This window comes from Mixophyes fleayi, chromosome 5, assembly GCF_038048845.1.
Source record: "Mixophyes fleayi isolate aMixFle1 chromosome 5, aMixFle1.hap1, whole genome shotgun sequence".
In the NCBI taxonomy this organism is placed as follows: Eukaryota; Metazoa; Chordata; class Amphibia; order Anura; family Limnodynastidae; genus Mixophyes; species Mixophyes fleayi.
The window spans coordinates 217,792,145-217,818,728 of record NC_134406.1 but is presented as its reverse complement, the minus strand read 5'-3'; the positions used below and the strand labels follow the sequence as shown (position 1 = coordinate 217,818,728).

The 26,584-nt window shown below is 37.1% G+C and overlaps 1 protein-coding gene across 2 annotated transcripts in view; it reads right to left on the bottom strand.

The window, feature by feature from the left end:
- LOC142158986 (meprin A subunit beta-like) overlaps positions 1 to 26,584 on the bottom strand; it is a 50,231-nt gene that overhangs the window by 7,289 nt on the left and 16,358 nt on the right. For both annotated transcript variants that reach the window (XR_012692891.1, XM_075213469.1), the window contains exons 3-10: positions 22,688 to 22,738; positions 21,654 to 21,694; positions 13,496 to 13,574; positions 12,553 to 12,670; positions 10,827 to 11,005; positions 6,792 to 7,010; positions 4,230 to 4,382; positions 3,225 to 3,440 (exon numbers count right to left, since the gene is read on the bottom strand). Coding sequence is in view for 1 of the 2 variants with exons in the window: in XM_075213469.1 (XP_075069570.1) it covers positions 3,225 to 3,440; positions 4,230 to 4,382; positions 6,792 to 7,010; positions 10,827 to 11,005; positions 12,553 to 12,670; positions 13,496 to 13,574; positions 21,654 to 21,694; positions 22,688 to 22,738 (1,056 nt within the window). In the remaining variant the exon portion in view is untranslated. The remainder of the gene's footprint in view (positions 1 to 3,224; positions 3,441 to 4,229; positions 4,383 to 6,791; positions 7,011 to 10,826; positions 11,006 to 12,552; positions 12,671 to 13,495; positions 13,575 to 21,653; positions 21,695 to 22,687; positions 22,739 to 26,584) is intronic.

The following is a 26,584-nucleotide window of genomic DNA, read 5'->3' as shown; positions in this document are numbered from 1 at the left end:
AGCGCTGTACAGAGAACTCACTCACATCAGTCCCTGCCCCAATGGAGCTTACAGTCTAAATTCCCTAACATACACACACAGCCAGAGAGACTAGGGTCAATTTTGATAGCAGCCAATTAACCTATTAGTATGTTTTTGGAGTGTGGGAGGAAACCGGAGCACTCAGTTAGAAGGCGGCACATGATTTTACCGCAAATACATCTAGCCAGTAATGTGCCACCTTTTCCATACAATGGTATCTGCCGTTTGATTGTACCATAGACACTGGGAGGATAGAGTTAACTGTATAGTTAACTCTATCCTCCCAGTGTCTATGGTACGATCAAACAGAGAATACAATCAAAAGGAGAATTTCACCAAAAACGAAAAACTTAGTATTGGGTGAAAGTCGGTGTGATATGTAAAATACTGATATGCCAATTACATGCAATATCCTGATCATCCAATCAAGTGGTCTCTGTTATGCTTCTAATGGCCAGAGCAGGAGACCATCTCTCCAACCTGGGGCTGAATTTTTTAAACTCATAGCACTATTGTCAAAGCGCCTCCCTTGTGGGATTGCTGTGATGAATAAGAAACTCACTGGGGAATGTCTAGACAATGCAGCTAGTAAAATGGAAAAAGGATGGTCCGAGCAGGTGAGAGGATATTGTGCTCTGACCATTGGAGATATTGTGGGACAGCCGGATAAATCAGTGGAGAGCAGGTAAGTGAGATTTTTTTATAGTAATATTTTGTTGAGAAAAGGTAAAAATGCAGACATGTAGTAAACATAGTAAAACTGACAATTATATACTGTCTTCACAGAGGATGTTGAAAGCAAAAAAATAAAAATGTAAAGTATTGTATAATATCCATAAGAAAAATAAAAACACATTTGTAAAACACATCTATTAAATTTTTTAATACAAGTGTTTTACAAATGTGTTTTAATTTTTGTTTAAGAAATGTATTTTTAGAAACATTAAGAGTGTCCTATATGGTGGTATGCAAATATCTAGAACGACATTTGGATACCACCAAATGTGCTTCTTATAGTGTATGTGTTTCTTTTGAGATTGTTTTGTTGTGTTGAGACAACAACCGATTAAGAAGCAGCAATAATTTATTTCTAGGCCTTTAAAAGTGTGTTTTATGTAACTGATCTCCTCAAGTGTTTTAAAAGGTCTTAATAAGTCTTTAGTCAGCTCCCATTAAAATTGTTTTTAGGATAAGACATCTTTTGCTATAACAATTGTTTGCAATCAGGAGCAACTGTGAAAATGTATTTTATGTTTATTAGACATCCTAATAAATGAATTTCATGTAAAAAAAATATTTATTTAAAAAACCCACATTGTTTTATCACTAATGCCTATATTATTACTAGGTAACATTCATTAAAAAAGAAAATGTCTGCGTGTTCTTTTGCGAACTTATAATCCAAGTTTCCCATAGGATTCAAATTTTCTCATGATAGGCCAACCCACGTCATCAAACACTTTCTCGGCATCGAGGGCCATCAGTAGGGAGGGAATTTTGGTAGAGTTAATATGATTGACTAAATTAATCTCCTGGTGTTATCCAATACTTGCTGACCAGGGACGAATATAGATTGATTAACTTTGGAAGCAATACATTAAGTCTGTTAGCTAGTAGCTTCTGCAAACATCTGCATTAATGAGATAGATTTGTCTATAACTTAGACATAGCAACAGATCCTTACCCTTTATATGAATTTCAGAGATTGTGGAGGCGGTGGTAGTGGCTGAACCAATGGATATTACTTATTTTATACATACGACATATAGAAAGGTTGAGTTTATACAAATATCACAATTTTACAGTGGCCCAATATTATGAACTGAATGAAAAGATGTTTGCCCATTTCCATTTGTAACCACTGTCATTTTTACAGATTTGCCACTAGGTTCCGATCCACCACCTCCGCCACCGATCTTAGTTCAGATTTTTTATTGTTCTGTTGACTATTCTATTTGGTTCTTATGCTAAGGGAAAAAAATGTCTTGTTATCTTTCTTCAATAAAAGTGCTATACTATAAATCAATGATCATATAATATACTGTATGATTTCAAGGGACTCACGTACAGCCATCGGTCACTTACTGGGGCTTCAAATTACATTTTATAGATAAATATGGATATTTTCATGGCACCAATGCTCCAATCTCTGCTAGAATTGTAGCCATTACTTGGTATTACAGTACCAGGTTTAAATGTTCACAGCTTACACAGGATTTTAATGCATGGCTTACTAGCAGTCCTGATCAATGAGAGTACAGAACAGGTTAGAGAATGCACAATGTTTAGAATACTATCAGAAATGTTACAATTGAGCATCTTGAAGTGTGCTTGAGGGTGATATTGTTTCTAATTCAACCTGGCACATGTCTACTACTGTGAATTAAGTTTCACACCATGGCATGGGATAACTGGCAAAGGCATTCTTTATCTGTCAGCGCCTACCTTGTGAAAGTTGACTACATTTATACTTGGCACTAGGTGTCCTGTAAAGACATATGTATCTCCCTGAGGATCTTACATGAAACTAGGAGTACTACCAGAAGATAGCAGTTAACAGTTCATCTCAGTTACTGCTGAACACCACATTACTTAAACCATTTCTGATTGACTGAAAAAAACATTTATTCTGTATGGGCAGCATGGTGGCTAAGTGGTTAGTACTTCTGCCTCACAGCACTGGGGTCATGAATTCAATTCCCAACCATGGCCTTATCTGTGTGGAGTTTGTATGTTCTCCCCATGTTTGCGTGGGTATCCTCCGGGTGCTCCGGTTTCCACCCACACTCCAAAAACATACTAGAAGGTTAATTGGCTGCTATCAAAATTGACCCTAGTCTGTCTCTCTCTCTCTGTCTGTGTGTGTATGTTAGGGAATTTAGACTGTAAGCTCCAATGAGACAGGGACTGATGTGAATGAGTTCTCTGTACAGCGCTGCAGAATCAGTGGCGCTATATAAATAAATGGTAATGATAATGATGATGTACTGCCACCACTAAAACAAATGGGCAGTTATTCAGTCACCTTTAACAACTTTAGGACACTTTAGGATAGTACCATTTAAGGGCAGTAGGCCGAATTTGATGTTTGATCGTATTCAATGACTTATCTTAGAGCAGTGGTTCACAAACTATGGAGGATATTAGTGTTGCACAAATATACAGCTATGTAAGTATTGTATATGAAATAACTATGTTCTTACCATCTACATGGTCCATTAATTTCAGCGTGCCATTTGGGGAGTCGGCAGTGTATTCCTTGATCCAGATGTTCATCCGGTCGTTCGCATTACCACTGTGATAGTAGAAGAATTCCAGGCACTGAAATCCTCTTACGGGGTAGAATAGTCTGCTTTCAAGTATAGCTTTATCCCCAGTCTTACCTATGCTGGTGTTGAAGTGCATGAAATAGCCGGAATCTGTTCAGTTAGGAGAACAATAAAATGTTTATGTAAAAACTGATATTTAGGTTATATATTGCATTGTACACCTGCATACTATACAATGAGAGAAACTGCTTGTCCTGCACATACCTGTTGTACTGACAAGCTGCTTGGGTGTGGCAGAAAAGGTCAATTGTAAGGTATATGTATACTCAGGGAGTATACCAGTAATGCAGAGAGTTTCTATCTCAAACCCTGGTGTCCTAGTAAGACCACAGGCCCTTTAGAGTGATAATCTCATTTAGAGTTACAAAACAACTAGGCTCAGCTTTATAATGTAAACAATGATACTTATATTGGACAAACATTAGCCTTATTCCTATATCTGATCCTACATTATGATCCAAATAAAGTACTAATGCAAGCCTAACTATACACCTAGCTCAAGTTCTAAAACTACCCTTAATCCTAACAGATCTCTGATTTCTACACTAAAAAAATAACACTGACTACTTTGGCCCAGTGGAAACATTTTTGCTCACATGAAAACTTAATACATTTAATTTTTAGGATAAAGTCGCAAGTGGCCCTATGTATACTACAAAATGTATTATACAGGTGGAATGGATTGTTAATATTAGACAGTACATTAAGGTACACATCCTGTTTAAGAGCTGCCAGTAACAAGGATGTTGAACATCATTTATTTCTGGAGCCAATTTATTATGTATTTTATTTAAGCCAGTGCACTAAAATAATACAAATACAGTCAAACTCTATGATAATGGTATTTTGCAATGCACTCAATAGAACACTCGATTTTACCATTTTCTTTTCCTAAGGTTGTGTGGTCAGAACTTGGTCCATTTGGAACTTTAATAACACGCTGCCAATCATCAGTGTCACCTGAACTCTGCAGCATGCCACAAATGTCATCAAGTTCAAAGCTGCATGAATCCAGGAAAGTTAGAGAAGAACCTATGCAATAAAGATGAGAATAATGGGCATAAATTAAAGAGCCAAAATATTCAATAAAACTCAATTCTATAAATATAAGGGGAAAAAAGCTTTAAATACATTGAACAAATGCATTTTGTTTTAGATTTTAAGGGGTATATTTACTAAGCAGTGGTTCCGACAAACTGCCGATTCTCCAGCCCTTTGCCGTCATTTTTTATAATGGCAATTTTATTAAAGACAAAGCCACTTAGTAAATATACCCCTGAATGTGAAGTAGCAGGAAATTAAGGGTCATTGATTAATTGAGACTTTGTCTTATCACAAGGCCATCAGGTTCAGAAGTTAGTATTTTCTTATTGCAGCTTATAAAAGGACAGTTAATGGTTTCCGTTGGGGCAGTGATGGGAATTCTTTTTTTGGTGCTATTTGTATAGTAACTACTTGTAATGTGAACTGTACAGTAGAGTTGCATACCAACCACTAGAGGGCATCATGATCTACTGTATTTGGGTAAATAGTAAGAAACACTGTAATCATAATCCAATCTTGTACATTACAAGTGTTTGCACATTTACAGTATTTGTGAATGTGACTAAAGCGTGGGCACACATTCTACAGTTTGGTTGATCAGTTTGGCATATTTTTGACCAAATTAGTCTCGCTTAGCAGCGCTATGACCCAGAAACGACCAGTGATCCAATTGCATGATCAAAATCAAATCAGATCTTAAGAGGAGCATGTTACAAACAATGTATATACTACGATATAAAACACAATGTAAAGATGCCCCTTACTAAACAAACTTACAGTCTAAGAAACCGACGTAACCAGTTATAGTGTGATTATTGTGCTATTAACTAATGTACATGTAGGAGGACCCTTTTGTTCCAGTCACTTGCCCCGATCTCCTAACTACCAGATCTGGTGAACTGAGGTGCAGCACAAAATCCTCTATGGTGCATTTTTGCGCTTAGATTTCCACCAAAATAAATGGGATTGCAAAATTGGCATTGGTGGAGCATGCAGAAGCAGGCAGTGCACTGAGTCAATGAGGTCCATGCTGTGTATGACCATCTTAATAGTGATAATTGAACTTCTGTATTTCATTGTGTATATTGGTTTGATGCACTCACCCTGTAGTATTTCTCTGCTCACACCTCCCTGGTCCAACCACAGAACACAATTTCACAACCTGTTTCACATAATCTGCCAATACCTGTAAATGCTCATTGCTCAGTATATACACTTCCCTGATACTGACAAAACAGGAGCTACTGGAAAACTAATAAGCAAAAACTCTAAATTTAGTTGTGAAAAATAATTTGAGACCCCAGAATCACATAAATATTAACGTGATAAATTTGCTTAACTCATTTCTATGTTAATTTTAAAGTTACATTTTATATGGTTGCTTGTATTTTTGGGTAACAAACCTTTTCTAGTTTTGAATTAGAAGTGCACAGACGCTTGGAAAAGCATGTAGGACAGCAGAGGGAGTAACATACCGACCAGCAGTAAAATGAATGAATCAGAACAACTCTGTAACCCCCCTAATGGGGGCATGGTTACATCATCCGGATGTATACCTAGCACTTCTGAAACACCGGTCAGCCTAATATTTATTATGGCCAAAGCTCTGTTGACTGGGGATTGGTAAGACTGTTACAAACATTTACAGTCCAACATAAGTCAGTATATGATATGGAGCCGAAATTGTGCTACATAGGCTGATATATCTCTACAATTATATCAGTATCGGGTGTATGTTACTTTCTGATGCCTGTATCTGTCCCACATGGTGCGGTGTCCGCAAGTCTTTTATTTTGTAATTAGGTGTTTCTAGCGGTAAAGCAATAGCAGGTGTTTATTGCATTAATGCGTACAGCATATGTCTACCAGTTTAATTTGAAACCTTTGTCAGTGTAGTGTTGTAAAAAACAACGTTTCATTTATATGTGTAATGTTTATGTCTGCCTTCTTAATTATAGCTATATGTCACTTTATTGTACACTCAATACACATTAATAAAAATGAGAACGAATGTACACTGTACCCGTGCTAATGAATGTATGAAGAAAACGTGTTACCTTCGCTTTTTTATGAGGTTTGGGATGGGTACTCCCCTTTATTTAAATTTCTTGGGGATATCGTTACATGGACCTCATGTAACATATTTACAATATCTGATAATTTAGTTAAAAATCAACTAAATTATCTGATCAAAGTCCAAGTTTGTGACTAGTACTGGTGTTTAGTCAGGAAGTACGAAATGACATTAGATTAAAATTGTTGCACCTTTGCTTTAGCAATAAAGGAAGTAGCAGTACGAAATGAATAATACCATTTATTACCTTTGCTTATAGAAAAACTCAACATAGTTAGAAACCAATATATTTCGTAATGAAAAGTCAGTTAATATGAACTTACTGCAATTGTAGAGTCGGTTTAGCTTTAAGACATCACTGTCACTTAAATCCATTTGTTTTCCAATGATATTAGTGAATCGAGGCTTCTTGGGTATCACTGTTGAACCTGTTCCATTCTGGAACGCTGTGCTGGTATAGTGCATAAGGGATGTATAATCATACGGGACATTTAGGAAACTTGTTACTTTATCATCATATGATTTGAAATTGTTTTCTTTTCCTATAAAAATTACCACAGAATTATTACTTTAACACTCAGTTATTACTTATCTACAATTATGTTGCATGTATTTTGTAGGTGTGTGTTACATAAATAAGCAATTTACTAGGTTGAACCTTTATAAGAGCAGACTAGCACTAGGAAACAGCCGTGGTAGACAAGACACACCAGGCTGCCCAGAACCAAGATTTTTTTTTATTATTAATTTTTATTTATAGGGCGCCACTAGGTGTCCGTAGCGCCGTACAGGGACAAACAAAATTACAATAATGTCCTCGGTCTTATGATAACACAGAAGGCATGGACTGGACAGTCCACTCATTTGTTTATCGAAACAATGGCTAACAATTTCCAATAGCGGAGTGTGGAGAACACAATGGCTGTGGCCCACAGCAGCTGGTAGCTCATCTAAGAAGAGTCTAACTCAGCCCCACTGACAAATGCAAGAATTGCCAGATTGTTAATGCAGGAGAGCTTTTTCATTAATATTAGAGGGCTCCTGCTCAAGACTTTATCACAAGGACCTTTAAAGATGTAATTAGTATTTATTGTCAACATTGAAAGTAAAAAGTCCCCAAATTATAGCAATTACCATAAGGTTGTAAAGATATATATACAATGTAAGTCCCATGACTCTTGCGCCCCATTTTCTACCTTGTTTACATTTATTAATTCCAACTTGTGTCAGGTGAGTCTCAGGTGTCCCATGGCTGCTAGTGCTTGGGAAAGTCTTGCCTTTAAAAGCTGTGTGCAGGTAAGCCTTAAGCCCAGGTAAAATAGCATAGCATTTGATCATGTTAGGACTGACCAGAATGGGAAGTCTTTGTTGGTCAGCTTAACATATATTGCAATATGTGGAAGTAACATTCCCTGTTTTTAATATGGAACAGTACTTGGTATAGCATTAATTATGTGTTTGGAGAGTGCAGAGTATCCCTGTTTTCATATACCTATATATGTATATATATATATATATATATATAGAGAGAGAGAGAGAGAGAGAGTGAGAGAGAGTGAGAGAGAGAGAGAGATATGTATATAGATATATGTGTGTATATATATATATATATATATATATATATATATATATATATATATATTAGTCCACCCACAATCTAGACCCAATGGCAGATGTGTAGATCGCTATATATTCTCATGGAAATAAATAATGCTAAAGAACTGAGAAAATAGACACCATAACCCTTCTGATGAATGCATCAACGTTTTAATCCCATCTGTATTTTTTTTAAATTAATTTTACAATTAACAACTTAAAATATGCTTGTTTTAAATTGAACCACATATACATTTTTTTATATTTCTTATACTTTTACAGCATTGTATTACATTTTCTTTGCAATTAAAATAGCATTATAAGCAACTTAAATAGATGTATTCCATAACCTATTACATTTTAGAACACCTTATGCTTTTCAATGAATGCCATTCACAGAAATATGTGGAGGCACAATGTATTTTTTATATGCAGTTGTGCTTATTTTGCTTATCCATGCTGCATTTCATAGTCAATCAAAATCTACCTCTCCTCCTCATTGTCATCACTGCTAATTACACAGAGCTGAGCAGTTAGGAGAACACACAAATGGAATATGCTATGGGCCATAGCACCGTTTATTAAATGACAACAAACTAACCAAAAGAGGATATGTAACACTAATCTTTACCATGACTGAATGCAATAAAACTAATTTTGCAAACATTTCTACTTTCCTGTGTTCAGGAGAGGACACCATACTGAATTACATGTCTTTATTTAAATTAGCAATGAGACTAGAAAAAAAAACCACAATTTTTCAGGGTCACAAACTAGTATAACATAATTTTTTAAACTTTTGCTAAACCACTTTCCCAAAGTCACCTCACCAGATAAAAACCATCCACTGAATAATTGAAGATAATGTTAGTTCCAGAAGTTGTAGGAATAACTATATATACATACCGTATATACTCGAGTATAAGTCGACCCGAATATAAGCCGAGGTACCTAATTTTACCACAAAAAACTGGTAAAACTTATTGACTCGAGTATAAGCCTAGGGTGGGAAATGCAGCAGCAGCTACTGGTAATTTTTTTAGATTTATTCATTATTATGTTTTTAATTTACATCTGTATATGCATTTTTATATCATGTGTGTTTTTCAGTTTAATGCTATTTTGTCATTTTGATGTATGCTTTCACCCCCTATGTACATTGTTGTGGAAAATAAGAATATGTATACACATAAAATACAAATAAATTATTAAGTGTGTAAGTTGTGAAATTTGCAAATCTATTACTTGCAGTTTGGTGGGGTTGTCAGTTGTCAGGACTTGAGTTCCAGGGTCACTCTCACACGTTTGCAGCCACTATTAGAAAATATTTTGCACTCAACTGTTTAGCATCAGCAAAATAAATCCCATACACCCTCTGTAGTGTTTCCTGTGTAGGATCCCCCCTCCAAAAGGCTGACGAGTTCTGTTATGAGATGTGATGTGATGAGGCTAGTGATCAGATTAGCGTGTCACAAGTAGGATCTAATTTGTCATTTCAACGTTTCTAAGCACAATCTAAGAGCAGCTTCCTTACCGCTTGTCGTCAAAGCTCCACAGCCGGGTTTAAAGAGTTCTGCCTACAGCCTTATCCTTCCCCCGCAGTGGAACGCATGTGCGTTCCACCAACAGGAAGTTCGGCATTTGGAACGCAAGTTTGCGTTCCAAATGCCGAACTTCCTGTCGGTGGAACGCACATGCGTTCCACTGCGGAACTTAACAACTGAGGAACGGGACACCAGGTAAGTTCACCCGTGTATAAGCCTTTTTCAGCATACAAAAATGTGCTGAAAAACTCGACTTATACACGGGTATATACGGTAATCACTTTTTTTTTTTTTTTTTTTTTTTTAATATACTCACTCAGCGTCCCTTGAACTAAAAAATCAAATCCCCTTTACTTACCATTCAATCGTCTTGTTCTCCGAGTCTGACCCCCTTCTCTTCTTTTCTCTGAATCCTCTCTGAGTCGCTGTCGCTGTTTTCCGCTCTCGCATGTGGCTCCTCTGTACTGCGCTCCTCAATGAAAATGTCGCCCATGATGATGTCATCACGCTCCATATTCACTGCAAGGCAGCACGGAGGAGGGGACCAGGGAGGGAGCCGGAACGCCACTTGACCTGACCAGCTTTGCGGTCACGTGGAGCACATAACCGTTCAGGTTATGTGCTCCACGTGACCGCAAAAGGTACGTTGTTTTTTTTTCTACAGAATTTTTTATTTTCATTGAGAGCCCGGCCTGGGGCCCCCTTGGCCGCGTTGCCCCCTGCCCATCGTGCCCAGTCGGAAAGACGGCCCTGATTTTAGATGTGCCTCTGACATGCCTTGTCTCCTCTCTAATAACCACCTCTCACTTCCATTTACAAGACTTTTACTGTACAGCTATCCACTTATGGAATTCTCTACCAGGCCTAATCAGACCTCTGACTTTATATTTTTAAAAGATCTCTGAAAAACCACCTCTTTAGACATAAATACATAAAATCTACTACATATACAACTCACACTGGTACACCTTAGCTGCTGTCCCATTCTGAGACAGACTAGTTCCTCTTGTCTGAGCTTTGCCCTTTTCCCACTAAATTTTAAGGTCTCATGAACAAGGGTCCTTCCTACACTTTGTTTTAATTTCTACACTTCTTTTGTGTACCTTGTATATTTTATGTATGCTCTGTTTTACCCACTGTCTGGCTCTGTGGAAATAAACATGTTACAGATCTCAGGGTCTTACCACATCATACAAATGCTATAATATAAGGACTTACCAGTCTCAATATTTTCAAACACAATAGTCAGATAATCATCACGGTCGGATCGTGATTGCTCGTGATGGAAACCCAGTGCATGGAGGAATTCGTGTTGTACTGTTTCGACTGTATCACAGCCTGACCCAATGGAAAGCTGCTGTACTCCACGCTGAAGGTTGCCAACATATGAATAACATCTAAAATGTATTATAACATTTCATAAATGTTTTGGATTGACAAAAAGCTGTTTTTACTAGTTTGATTTGTGGGATACAAAAACAGTGTCATTTATAGGAGAACACTTTAAAAAGGCTGCAATGAAACTTAATACAACTGAAAGGTTCATATATATCAGGCATGCAGGAAGAATGTTTATTGGAGAATAGATTGAAAAACAAGTGCAAAAGGTGTATATGGTCCAATGAGTATTTTTCCTGGAATGTCCTGAACTGCTGCCATGGGTATCCTAGCTCAGGCTGAAGGCTATTCTGACTGACCGCTTTGTATGAATGCGCCGTCAATCATCTATTTATACCACTAGATTGGCAAATACTACAATACGGTCAATCTTAAGATTTTGAAGTTACATTGTAGAATTCATCAATCTTTTGGACAAAGCTTGTATGAGATGGAATGTGTGATGTTTGGAAACTCTGCCTGTATAAAAAGGTATGCAAAATTATTATTATTACTATTATTGTTATCTGTTATTTATAAGGGTTGTAGTGCCATAAAGAGAGCATACAGCCAAACAGTAGAATACAATATAAACAAAAGTGAACAATACACAGCAATAAATAGCTGAGCCAGCATATCAATGAGGTGCAAGCCTCTCACTATAACTTAAGGAGAGGGATATGAGGAGAGGGAACAAGATAAGGTGAAAATCAGTAAAAGATGATTCTGTGCCCAGGTGGATGGACAGACTGATTTAGGAAAGGATGGAATACACAGGTGTGCTGATGTCATAGGTCAGTGGATCCCAAACTTTTTTAGTTAAAGGCACCCTTAGACATTCCATAATTTTTTCAAGGCACCCCATAGCCAAAATAATTACCAAGTAGTCCTCGCCTTGCTTACCACCAGCCCTGGCCGAGGCACCCCTGTTAGATCGCCGAGGCACCCCAAGGAGCCTAGGCGCACAGTTTGGGAACCACTGTCATAGGTAATGAAACAGGAGGACACGAGGGAAGAGGACCCTGCTCATGAGAGTTTATAATCTAGAGTGGTGGGTGCACAAACGGGCGTGGTACAGAGTAGGTGGGAGCTTTCTTTACTTGACCATGTACAGTAAACAGTGCACAACTGGAGTATAAGCCAGTCTCTACTTGTACAGTACTTCTACCAACTCATTCTCCAGTGTCTACAACTCCTCTTTTATTTCAATTAAACCTACTTTGATTGTTTGTATTTTCTTCAATTACCAACAAGTATGCAGTTTTTTTTGATAAATCCACCCATTGTGCCATAGTCAGGTGCATCAATAGCATCTCGTCTACAGGCAACAACTGTGTTCATTTGGCCTTTCTCAATATGATACTAAATGCATGTTAGATCTATGTTGTGGACTAGACTAGCCTTAGATGTTTCACTCTTTAAGTGACTGCTATCAATTGGAAGTAAGGAAGGAAGTTTAGAAGCTAGGAAGCAGGTCAGCAAATGCATCAAACCCCATAATTAAATGTTTAACTCTAAAATGAAAATAAAAAAAAGAGTAAAAAAATCTAAATATATTTTTACTTACCCATTATCTTTAAATACTGAAATATAGTTTCTTTCACCATTCCATGGGGTAAAATTGATACATGTTTTCAGTCTGTAGCGTTCAAATGCTTTCAGTATAACACCTTTGGCATTCATTTCTTTGAAGGATAAAAATAGACTTTTAAAAGTAGTTGTGATGTAAAGATCCACAACAGAAAAAACATAGCCAGTGTTAATGCACATTCTTTATTAATCACATTATATTTTACACAAGCAATTAAGTACAAAATTTTTATGTATAGGCCAATGCTGCACAGGATTATTCATGTAAGTATATAGGTAGTCTTATACTGCTGTATATAATGGGCAGTGCCACTGTTTTCAGTATCTAGTTGAACTATCCTTTTGAAGAACATGGTTTCTATAACAATGGTTGTCCCACTGATCAAATGCACATTGTGATTGCCAAGTCTATTTAACTTCACAGAGTATTAGTAACTGGCAAACGTGACCTATTTGTTTCTCGTGGCATAGCAGTTTGGGGATTGAGAGTGGGTTTAGACAGCTACATGATGGTGGAAGAGAGGCAGCAGGACTTCAAAAGACTGTTGATTTTCACATGGCGTAGTGCAGCTGGTGATGGGCTTATACATAGAGGAATCACCTTTGTTCGTATTGAAACCTTAATTTTACTATAAGCTGAGTTTGAATTTATGACATTTTCATAAGAAACACTGACCAAAATAAGACATTCAATTTTTCTCTGCTTTTTCCGAGTTCTATCTGCGCCAGGGTTGGTATCTTACGTCTACAGTTACTCCTTTGTAGAACAGATGCACTATAACTGAATAAAATATGAGGCTATTTGCCCATGTCCGACTGTAATGCAATGTATCATTCCCGGCATTGGTCTTTTATTTCTTTGCATTCACCTGTGTCTCACTTGCTATTAATACAGAGGAAAGAAATATTGTAGTTCATACCAAGGCTATCCTCTAAGTAGTATGGGACCGTGAGAGGCCATCTGTATTGGTCTCCAGTTACTGTGTTTCTTGCCTTTTGCTGTGGAGGGAAAACAATGAAGTTAATGTTGTAATATAATTGTTATTACTTATTTATAGAACACCATTATATTACACAGTGCAATATAGAGAATATTTAATGAACCACTGTGCCACTATGCGGCCCATGAATGTTACACAACAATATAAGCAAAAACACCATTAAAATAAATTTATTCTGGACAAATATGCTTCAATAAATGTCTTTTATTCAGGAAAAAAATGTGCTTTACAATGTTCCTGACCATAAAGGTTCCAGATCATTAGAACATTTTAGAAACCTATTGAAAAACTACCTCTTACCTATTGCCATTTTGCAGCCTGAATTTAGAATGCAGACCTGAGTGAACCAGTGATAGTTCCTAATAAATTGTTAGATTAAATATTAATTTAGCCCACAAAATGGCTGCATACACTGAGAGCAAGTGACAGATGCACTTAAATAATTATCAATGGTTGTTGTAACCTGAAGACTCATTATGTAGACTATAAAGATGTCTGCTTCAGGAGTAGTAGATCCCTATATTTTGGAGAGCCTATAAATAAGATAATGAGTGGTATTCTTTCAGATTTGGGAGATTTCAAGGACCTTGAATCAATATGCAAATGAAGCATCGTGATTATCATTGTTTTATAAGGCATCAGAAAACTCTGCAAAGCCAAACAGTCGGTGCAACAAATCATAGAAAAAAAAAACAATCATGCACAGAGACAGAACAAGGACATAAGAGTTTGTTGGAGAATGAAACAAAGCGTAGAGGAGCCCATGCTCATTAGAGCTCACGGTCTAGAGGGAGATGGTAATGCTGAGACAATAGCAGCAAGAGGGACATGATGGTAGCTGGTAGTGCACAGAGGGAGTATTATCAGGTGGGGATAGGCTATAGTGAATAGGTGAGTCTTGAGAGAGTGCTTGTAATATTGAAGGCTGTGGAAAAGTCTGGTAGGGATTTCCATAAGAGGGGAGCAGCATGGAGAACTCATGGAAGCAGGAGTTAGAGATAAAATAAAAGAGGGGGTGAGGCATAAGTCAGAGGCAGTTCTAAGAGGGTGTGAGGGAGTAAATATCATGGCAAGGTGAATGATGTATGAGAGGAAGCTGTTGGTGAGGGCTTTGAAGGTGAGGGTGAGCAGGTTGAATAAGTTGAATTGGATTCTGCAGGTTATGGGGAGGGGATCCAGATATGCAGAGTTGTACAGTGGATGTGGAACAGTGAGAAAGGAAGATCAGCGTCGCTGTGATATTGAGAACGCATTGGAGCAGGGATAGACATTTGTGGTAATGTGCTGAGTGAGAAATGGGCATATTTAGGCAATGTTTTGAAGGAGAAGGCGACATGACAGTGTAAGGGACTGAAAGTGAACCTGAGGAAGTATTGCAGATGTTAGAATTTACCTTTAATTTTTGTGCCTTGTCTAACAGCCAAAACAGAAGTGGAAGTTGCTCAATCAATTTATAGGTTCATAGCAGGTGCTTTAAACTGAGGGGTTATCCTGAAAGGGACAATCACAGAGAAAAATCTCTCAGCACACTGCTATAACCAGCAAAGGAGCTGCTATTTCTATTTGAACATAAAAATGCAGAAATCTCAGCTGCACAGATTTGCAATGATGGCTCACCATACATTTGCAAATGTGTGCAAATGAGATTTCTTCATGTTCTGTACAAATAAAAATAGCAACTCTTTTGCTGGTTATAGCAGTGTGTGGGGGATTTTTCTCTGTCCTTGTCTAACAGCACCTGGCTTTCACACAACTCCTCTGTCCTTCTAATATCCATATTATTAACATAAAGCAGTGCATTATCCTAAATATTATGCTCAGGTTGTGTTTTAGGTGTCAAATGGTGAATCTGGTAACAGCTTCAATGACACAAACTTTCTCAGTGGAGAATCTTTGAGTTATTTCAACATGGATATTACCAACAAGTAGATTTTCTCACTGTAATGTGCAGAAAATGTTGTGTCCAATACAGAAAATGAGGGTTCCTATGTACTTTATTACTTTTATAATGTTTTCATAGAACTGAAGTTTGGCACAGGTCAGACCAGTTTTCCTGAGCTGAAAATGTTACTGGCCTCAGGTCAGTGGTCAAATTTGAGAAAAAGAACATGAGGATTTACATATAATAATCTACTACAATTTCCTCTGGGAACAGGAAAACCTCAAATTCTCTGCCTATATGCCTCTTGGTAACCCCAGGCTAAAATAACAACCAAACCTAATGCCATTAGATGAGCACTGTAGACTTGGCTCAGAATCTCGCCTTGACTAAAGACGCTAGGATACTACTTTCCAGGGCATTTATTCTTCTTCCAGATGTATCTTCTTCTTAAGATTATCTGCCAAGATATGTTAAACAATAGAGAAATACCCATCTCTTGTTGGACATAAAACAGCATATCAATATCCCAGGTGTTGCAATCATTAATATACTCATGGCTGAAATCAAAAACCCTAATGCAAACACAATTATGTAGAAAAATAAATTGCCTGTTAAAGATGAGCTGCACACAAATGCCAGTCAGGAATGGCTGCTGTAATATTGGTAGCTGATTATGCTCATGCTTTACAGTAGACACACACACAAACACACACACACACACACACACACACACACACACTTTACCTGCCACCACCTACAATTTTTATTCTACTACTTTGTGTACCAACTCCCTACACCTCCTAGATTTTATCTGGGCAGGGCAATCTTTACCTTCTGTTTCATGTCATTGTAAATTATTTATTTGTATTATTATCCTCTCAATGTACAGCACCGAATAATAAGTTGGTGCTTTATAAATAAATAATAATAATAATTTACTCTCTTATTGTGTCTCTGCAGCAACCAAAAATGAATGGTATCTCTTGCTCAGTTCTCTACACTTTTACTTATTTAGTAATCTGGCTCTCAAATACCATTTTGTTCATGCATGGTTGTCCTGTGCTATGTCCAAAAAAATGTGCCTGGCCAATTACACCCATAGCCGACCATGACCTGCCCATTGACCTGCCTAGTACAGTGCATGTATGCAAAGCCTCCATGGAGAATTTTGTAAGGCTAGTTCAAGAGACATTGAATATTTTTCAATAGTCCTGTTTTGGGATAATAGATCAGATTTTTGGACCCGTAATGCAAGTGGCCTATCACAACTGAGGTGTAGTTTACTAAAGCGGGCAATTTGTCAACAGCATGGCTTTTAGATTGGGGTGGGGTTTATTGGTCCCAATTTTTTATTTTCAAATATTACCAGGTATGCATTGGCTCAGGATGAGTTCCATGCACACTATTATTTTAAAATTCTTTGGCCTTTTATGTGATTAGGGAAGGGTTAACAATAAAAAGTTGATATCTAAACAGAACATTAACATTACATAGATTATAATAACACTGTTGGTACAAATGTAACAGCTAAATAATGTGCTTATTTCAGGACTATGACTGTATCGAAGGGGTCTGGGTTGATCAAGAATGTACTTGTCTATGTAAGGCACCAAATGGAGCTGCACTCCACTGCATATCGGTCACAGAGGGCCTTATTACAACAATGCAGATTGCCGAATGAGGAGCCTCCTCTTCAGTTATTATCAGACCCTCGATGTGGTGCTACAAAAGGTCCACAGGAAGGAGCAGAAGAAGTCTGCTAATTTGTAGGTTTAACCTTAGGGAATGAGGTGAGACATTGACTGAGATGAGTGGCAGTGAGTGACCCTGTGGAAGGATGCAAACAGAGCATGTTGGTATGGGCTCTGGGACCTAATAGAATTGTGTAGTAATTGAAGCCAAGTGTGTTTATTGAATTCAGAGAACTTCTGTCTGAGGTTTTACCCAGGTGGGTAACCCAAAATTGGAGATATTTGAATTGTAATCTCTCCTCCCCAGGGCATGATGGAAGTGCAGTCATTCAGCTTCAGTGCTAAACTATGCTCCCTCCCCCTCAAAGTATTTTAGATGCATTGAATAATCTAATGAGAGCGGTCATTGGTGAATGTCATGAGGAAGCTAATTTCTATAAATATAAATCTGCAAATATGTGTTTGTGAATTAATTCCTAGAAATAGTGTAACATGTCTCAGAGGAGCTGTTTAAATCAATGTTTTTGATTATATTAAACTCCCCAGAGGGTGCTGGTAGATAAGAGACTAAATCCATTGTAGCACCTTGTAAAATTCAGGGCAGGTCATAAAAGTGAAAGTTTTTGAAAATATCTCTTTCAGGACAATGAAACCTAACACACCTCTGGGAAGCTTCAGACATGCCGACTGCAGAGACAGGGTTATATGTGAATGACAAATTCAAGTTCAATAGGGTCACAGGAAAATATCATATAATTTTCTCCAATATCATACTTACCAGGGGCAAGTGTGGTATGTAGATGAAGGGGAACTTATGACATGTTGTGTGGAGGTAAAATGATGTTTGTACGCCATACTGGTGAAGAGTTAGGATAGGGTTACATAAACCTGGCTTAGAAGGTATTATCACTCCAACAGAGTCATAAAACCTTAATTTGCATTGACACAGACCTTTCAGTTCGGACATCACAGAAAGGGGGGGTGTGGGTCCTGCAGCTTGGTTTTAAAACTACACTGTGACTACACTGTTTTTGTTCACTTTTGGGAGTCAATCTGATATTGAAGAATGTCCCATTTTTCTGCTTCTCCCAGCACCAGAAAGTTGATTATACGTGATATCAATTCTGTGTTTTATCCTTTTTATTTTATATGTATTTCCCATATTAAATTACACTTAATAAGTTCAAGAATCTGTGTTCTTACGAATTCACACAACAGTTTGGTCAAAATGCTACATAATTAAAAACCAGGGGGAACATTGTGGTCAATGTTAACAAGAGACATGTTTTTAGTAAAGTTCCATTATTGCACAATATCTGGATATGGCCAAAGAAATATTGGCTCCTTTAAAGGTCAAGATGACTGTCCAGTGAACATGTAATTTAATTATATAGACTTAGATTGCCAGCAGTGATGTAAGCTGGGAAGGTGTGTTTTAAACTAAGGAGTAACATATTCTGTAAAAGAATGAGTTAATCAAATATAGAGGGTCAATTGGCATTTGAGACCCTGGGCGTATGTCTGCTACGTCCAGTATGGCTGTATCTATGTATAATATCATTTTAATAATAAACTATAGAAATATTATATTTTGGAAACCTGCTCATCTCATTTATTATTTAAAGAGACGGAAAGAGAAAATCTTATACAGTTCTAAGGGAGAACCAAAGGTTTCCTAAATAAGAGTGTCAGCTCTTCAGAAAAAACCTTGATAGTGGCATAGTTAATACAGCAAAGCTAGATAGGGAAGGATTTAATAATTTTAACTCTTTGTCACACACAAGTCACGCAAGCCCAGTTGAGTGCTATTCGTGACAGTGAAGTTAACAATTCACCTTCCATATCAAACTAACATAACAAAGTAGCATATGTACCTATTGTTCAAGAACCTGTAGTAGATAAATGGGACAGGTACTGTTAATCATTTTAAGCAGATGAAGATGATATCTAGCACATGCTGCATATCCTCAAAAAATGAATGCTAACTTGATAGGATTCCAAAGATCTCACACCTTATTTTGTAAGGATTTACAATATTTCATGGTATGGAATGTCTGTTTTATGCTGGGTTGGACATAGGTGGCCCTAGGGTAAAGATCTCAATAGTGGGCCCTCATAATCTGAATAATACAACTGTATCACAAACGTTTATTGTGTATTTTCTATAGAGCAATACAAGACAAAATATTTTTTCTGTATATTTACACTGGGACAAGTTATGCTTTGTCTTGGGATCTTCCTAACAAAGCAAATTGCCTATGTATATGGTGACAAAGAGGGTTATTTGCCACATCTCTCCGGCATAGGGACAGGAGAGATTCCAAAGTGTCTGCAGGTACAAGCTGCAGACAGGGTTAAATTCTTGCAGAGTGAGACTTCTAGGTTTAATATACTCAGATGGAGGACAAGTTCTGATGAAATAATTAGACTAAAGGGAGGGGTTTATTGCATTTAAACCTGTATTGTTCTATTGTACGGCGTGACTGGTGCCAGCTAGTTGGCCAGTAACTAGGCAGAAGGACTTTGTCTAGCCAGAAGAGATAGGGTTGTCTGGTGTCCAGACGAAAGTGTGCTTATGTTCTCAATAGCACATAATATTATTATCATAGTTTTGCCTACGTAACTGCAAGACTTTCAAAGCTAAAATACTTGCAATAATGGTACTCACTTTTCCTGTTATTTGCATCCTATCAGTCAAAAATGGCAATGAGAAAGATAGTGAATGATTGTGTAGGTCCTAGTGAACAAAGGACTTGATTGCTATATCAGTTTTATTAAGATTGATATTGTTACAGCTAATTTTCTCTACATTACTGTTCATATTACTGTTTGCTGTATTGCACATTATGGGGTAGATTTACTAAAGGTTCTAAAAAGGAATGTGGAAGTTTTGCCCATAGCAACCAATCAGATTGCAGCTATCATTTTCTAGAAAGTACTAGATAAATGACAGCTTGAATCTCATTGGTTGCTATGGGCAACACTTCCTCTTTTTCTTTTAGAAGTGTTAGTAAATCTACCCCATGTCTTAGGTAACCATTTGACATGCACTAACTCTAACATCCAGTAGATGCAACAATTCTATATTTATTAATAAATGCACATACACAGGATATATACAATATTATTAAGACAATCTATAGGCGCTTATAAATATTCGCTATAAAGTAGGTAGTATAGAATAGGGGAATACTTAAATTGTGTGATGGTAATCCTCCAATTCTTACTTCTCACAAGTTGTTCATGTGGTCATAGAACAAAGAGAAAAGAGCAACATAGTGTAATACAATCAAAAATTATACATAGATATATACATAGAACAATTAGACTATGTTATATTATATTGAAACTGAAGATCTTCTTTTATATGTAGACACCACCTTGAGGTGCATAGACTATGCACCTTGAGAAAGACCAGTTCAGGTCGAAACATGTTGGAGCTTGTTTACTGATGATTTTATTATATCTCCTCCATTGAATGGATGTTTATTTCTGGCTGTTCTACACTGTGACCAATTTGGAAGCTCTGTGGACTTGTACCAACTGCCTGAATACTCTGTTTATCTGGTAGGAGTAGATATACTTTGTTTTATTGTTTTATTTGATATCTTTGTGATTATATGAATAAATTTTACCAAAGCAATATCACACTAGATATATTTTTTTAATTTTTTTCTGCTGGCGAAACACATATGATGAATGTCAATGGAATTGACTCGCGGACTAAGATCCTGTAAAAAGAAAAGAAAAACCACAATTTGATGGGCCTATATTTCATCTAACTCTTGTGAGTACCCCACCAAAGGGGGTGTCTACATATAAAAGAAGATCTTCAGTTTCAATATATTATAACATAGTCTAATTGTTCTATGTATAATTTTTGATTGTATTACACTATGTTGCTCTTTTCTCTTTGTTCTATGACCACATGAACAAGTTGTGAGAAGTAAGAATTGGAGGATTACCATCAAACAATTTAAGTATTCCCCTATTCTATACTACCTACTTTATAGAGAATATTGATAAGCGCCTGTAGGTTTTCTTAATACTATTGTATATATTCTGTGATTTGTTGGGAATTTGTGTATATTCCCTTTGAATTCCAGCAGGTAGCTGTTAAAAGTGAAGCGCTGTTTTGGATCTCACTATTTATCTAATACTTTAAATACACACTTTAAAGTAATCTATTAGCATAAGCTTTGGCATTAAACACAATAAAATTATAACTTTTTGTATGAGGGTCATAGCATTGCTTTCAGTTTTTCTAATGGATTTATGGCTTCCTCAATAATATCTTGATCCATAACACATAACTAATAAACCGTTAAATTAGTTATTTTCATTTAGATTTTATTTGGTCTTAGTTTATATTCATAATTGTGGGTTTCCAAGTGACAGTGCATATCGTCTATTTATATTTTTTGGGCTAAAAAATGAATGTTTAGTGCAGGAAATGTATACAAAGTAGCTCAAATAAAAGACAATACAACTGGAACTTGCTCACCTCAAGCTTAATGTCTCCTTCAAACAGATCCAACTCTGAAGCTGAAATATGTAGAAAGCGCAAAGAATATATTTGTTTTTTTAAACAAATGTTTGCATGGACTTACTATAGACACATATATTTGGGATATATATGAAAACAAATTTGATTAGACACCTTTGATTAGACAAATTAGACACCTTTGATCCACCATGCCAGATTCACTAATGCAATGGCCATTTCTCACAAGGCCAGCAGGACATGACCTTTTAGACCTCTGAAATGTGAGATACTATACCCATCCCTGGGTGTTACCTTCCTTCACCCCCCTGATCATGAGCATTTATGGGGCTGAGGTACTGTGATGTAGGAAGGCAGTGCCCTGGGGTGAGTATAGTGCAGAATGAGCCCTTGAGGGGGGAACAACAAAAAACAAGCTTTTGTTTTTTTTAACACTTACTAAGGGGGGTATTCAATTGTTTCTTCTAACGCGCTAAAACAAAAAAAAACGAGCGCTCTAAAAATATTACCGTTAATACGGTAATTACTCGCTAAATTTCATCTCGCAGCTCCCTGAGCAGCGAGCTGAAATTCAGCCCGCTGGCAGCGAGTAAGTACCGTATTAACTGTTTACGCGCGCAAAATTACCGTATAATATGAAGTTTTTTTAGAGCGCTCGTTTTTTTTTGTTTTAGCGCATTAAAAGAAACAATTGAATACCCCCCTAAGGGTCTTAGGCACTACATAAAAAAATGTTATATTACATGTTATCTAAACATAACAGGCTCTATAATAAAGTGTTGCTTTGCGTCAGTCTTGTCACTACCATTGGTGTCCTGTGGGATGAATCCATTTGCATAACATGCTTTCAACTACACAACAATATCCTGACGATATTTGTGATGATACTTACTGAACGGTGAATGCAATTTTTTATGCTAAAATAAACAAAGCCTTCACTCAATGTATGTCTGTAACTTTGACAAAATCACTATATTACTGATGTCAATGTTTTGCCTGTAAAGTAAGATTATATGGTGTGAAAAATTGCCCACCTTGGTTTATGCTGATGATATCCACATATTTTGGAAGAAGGTTGTTATATCCTGTTGGGGGAAAAGGGAAAATATGCGATTTAACCAGAGATAAAAATATTAAATCATGTACATGTTTGTGGTATGTGTTGCTCACACAGAAATCTAACATTTAAAATCTTATATAATTGCAACCTATATTAATTATACCAAACTTCTTTCAACCTACACATTATTTATAAATGTCAATATTTCTCTAATAATATAGTTAAAATCAGGTTTGACATACCAGATCTGACTTTGAGAATTTGCACCTGTACAAGCCATGTTGCAAATTAAATTATTTTGCATGCAGGGAAAATGCTGCCTGATTTTACATGTTGTAGCCCTCACGTAGTTATACATCAAAACGTATGATGCGTTATGAAATATCTGACAATCTATTGATAAGCCAATAACTCCAATAAAATGGGGGGGGGCAGGAAACAGTGAAATAATAATATTGATATTCAGACCAGGGCAGATGGCAAGATTGAAGTTATTTAATCTGATGGTGGCAGTGCACATAATGACAGTGTACAAAATATGTCATAGTAGCATTTAAAACATTCAAGACAATCATTATTTCATAGACTGGAGAAGTCTGTGTATGTGATCAGATGTGTGCAATAAGCCAACCGTCAGACTGTGTGTGATCTGTGATCAACTCAGCAAGTTACAATACTATCGGGGCATATTCAATTGTCGGTGGAAACGGCGAAAAATCTTGCGGTCCGTGCACTATTACCATTATTACGGTAGTAATGCGTGGAAAAACCGTTACTACGGTAGTTTTCTCTCTGGATTTCAGCTCGCGGCTCAGGGAGCTACAAGCTGAAATCCAGCTAACTACTACCGTAATAACGGTAGTAGTTTTACCGTTATTACGGTAGTAGTTAGCTGGATTTCAGCTCGCGGCTCCCTGAGCCACGAGCTGATATCCAGCGAGAAAACTACCGTAATGTTTTACAGATTTAGGGGAATATTTACTAAACTGAGGGTTTGAAAAAGTGGAGATGTTGCCTATAGCAACCAATCAGATTCTAGCTGTTATTTTGAAGAACGCACTAAATAAATGAAAGCTAGAATCTGATTGGTTGCTAAAGGCAACATCTCCACTTTTCCAAACTCGCAGTTTAGTAAATCTAGCCCTTAGAGTTCATCAAAAGACAAGAAGAAAGGGTACTATTGTTGGAGGCACATTATTTTAAACTGCTAGTTCTAAGACTCCTAATTACTTTACAAGGTAATTACATTTTGAGATATTAAAAATTAATTTTATTTCTGGAGTTCTTAAATTGTATATTCAATATACAGTATATAGTGTCCTGTGATCTCCAACGAAATATTAAAGTAAAACTGTGATATTGTGAGATGTAGAAACAGAATTCTCTGCGTGGAACAGATTAAAACCAAAGAGGAGAAGAGACTTCTAAGAGATATCTGGCATTCCATTTGTATTTTTTTGTGTATAATATAATATACCTGACTGTGACTCACTCCTAATATATATATAGGAGTCAGTCACATATAGTGCCCCCAGGACACTTTGGTTCACCAACAAGAACTGATGACACAATTAAAATGCTGAAGAGAAAATGGCTTTGCTACACAAATCACTGATGCGTCGGCTATAATGTCATTAGTTTGGTTAAAATTACAATAAATAATAATAAAAAAAACCTTAGTAAACAAAATATAGCCAAATCTCAGCAGATTGACATATGTCTAATACTTTGCAAGTATGGGGGTAAATGTATGAACATGTGGGTTCTTCAACACCTGCGTGTTCAGCGTGTTCGGCGATTAAATTTCAAGCGGCGCTGCATTGTAAAGGGAAGTTTCCCTTTACAATGCAGCGCCGCTTGAAATTTAATCGCCGAACACGCTGAACACGCGGGTGTTGAAGAACCCGCATGTTCATACATTTACCCCATGGTCTGATTTCAGATGGTGTGCCATTGCCTGAACATTTTAATATTTTAGAATTTGTGTAAACAGTAAATGATTTTAAATTCATTGTTACTGATGCCAAAATGTCATTATCAGCTAGCTAGGTTTGTGTCTATAAAATTGTTCTTGAACTCCAGGCTATCTGCTGTTTCATCATCAGTAAGACATTTATAACAAGTTACTGTTTAACTTTGCCTTTAATAAAAAAATCTTCTCTGCTTTTTGAGCAATTCTCTGCTACCTAGGTAAGTGGAGATCTGTCATCTATGGCAAAGTTAACAAACGGGAAAGCTGTGATTCTGTGAAAACAATTGAGGAATAGAAGTGGCATAAGGCTATATTACATAATCTCATATGCCTTCATATACTATATATATCAGTGGTTCCTAAATTCATTCAAGCCACCCCAATGTTTCAGGTTTTGAGGCTATCCATGTTTGTGCACAGATGATTAAATCAAAATGATTTTGGCACTCATTAAATCAACTGTATTTAACCATGAATATCCTTACAACCTGGACTATGAGGGGGCCCTGAGGACTTGAATTGGGAAACACTGCTGTATAGCTTATATGTTAAAGAGACAGCATTTTATTGTATCACAATGTTTATGAGTTAGGATTATACCTTGCGTTACCATGTTGTTAGCACAAGAATTAATTGCGTTAGAATTGTAGAACCAATACTAGCTGCTTGGTGGACTCTTACAGCACATTGTGACATTATATTTATTTGTAATATTTAATTTCCAGCTATTTGGATGGTGCCTAGTTCAGTAAAAATAAATGTAAATGGACAGCATATCCTTCCCTTAAATCCTTAACCAGCATGAGCGCTAGACAGTCCAGGCTGTTTTCACTAAAATAGAGAGAATAAAGATCAGGGACCCGCTGCTATAATGGAAGCCAATACCAAACTAGATGGGCAGGTTACAGAGAAGCCCCTGTTATAGTGTGAACCAGTCCCAGGCTGACCAGCACAGGGCTGGACCCTCTCCCTCCCACAGACTACCAGCCATGGCCGGATTAAGTGGGGGGCACAGGGGGCACGTGCCCCGGGCCCCCCTCTCTCTGAGGGCCCCCCGCCGCCGGCCACCAGCTGATCGGATCACCTGTCAGTTGGTGATCTGATTCTGCTGCTTGTGCATGTGCTCATCTTCCCCCATGTGTGGCTGCTATTGGTGTCACATGGGACGTGCACCACATGACAGGTGCCGTCCCATTTGTGAAGAGAAACAAGGTCATACAGCGAGCGGATAAAACAAAGTTAGTGGGGGTAGTACGTTAATATAATGTGTGTGTGAGAGGGGTAGTATGTTAATATATTGTGTGTGTGAGGGGGGTAGTATGTTAATATATTGTGTGTGTGAGGGGGGTAGTATGTTAATATAATGTGTGTGTGAGGGGGGTAGTATGTTAATATATTGTGTGTGTGAGGGGGGTAGTATGTTAATATAATGTGTGTGTGAGGGGGGTAGTATGTTAATATATTGTGTGTGTGAGGGGGGTAGTATGTTAATATAATGTGTGTGTGTGAGGGGGGTAGTATGTTAATATAATGTGTGTGTGTGAGGGGGGAAGTATGTTAATATAATGTGGGAGGGAAGGGGGGTTCTTAATTTAACTTGGTTGCAGGTGGATGCTAATTATTTAATGGGTGATCTTTTATTTGTGGAGTGAAGGTGGGGCAATTTAATATAATAGTGTTGGCTATCAATTTAAGATGGGGTGATTGGACCTTTAAATTTGATGCTGGGGTGGTTTGGAAGCTCATAAATAAATGTGTCGTGTTTTGGGGAAAATTAGGTCTGTTTATTAAATGTGAATATGAATTATTTAATGCCGTAGATGATTGTGGAAAATGGTTATATATTTTAAACATAAATGCCATTTAATTTATTGATAGGGCTTTTTCGAGGGAGGGAAA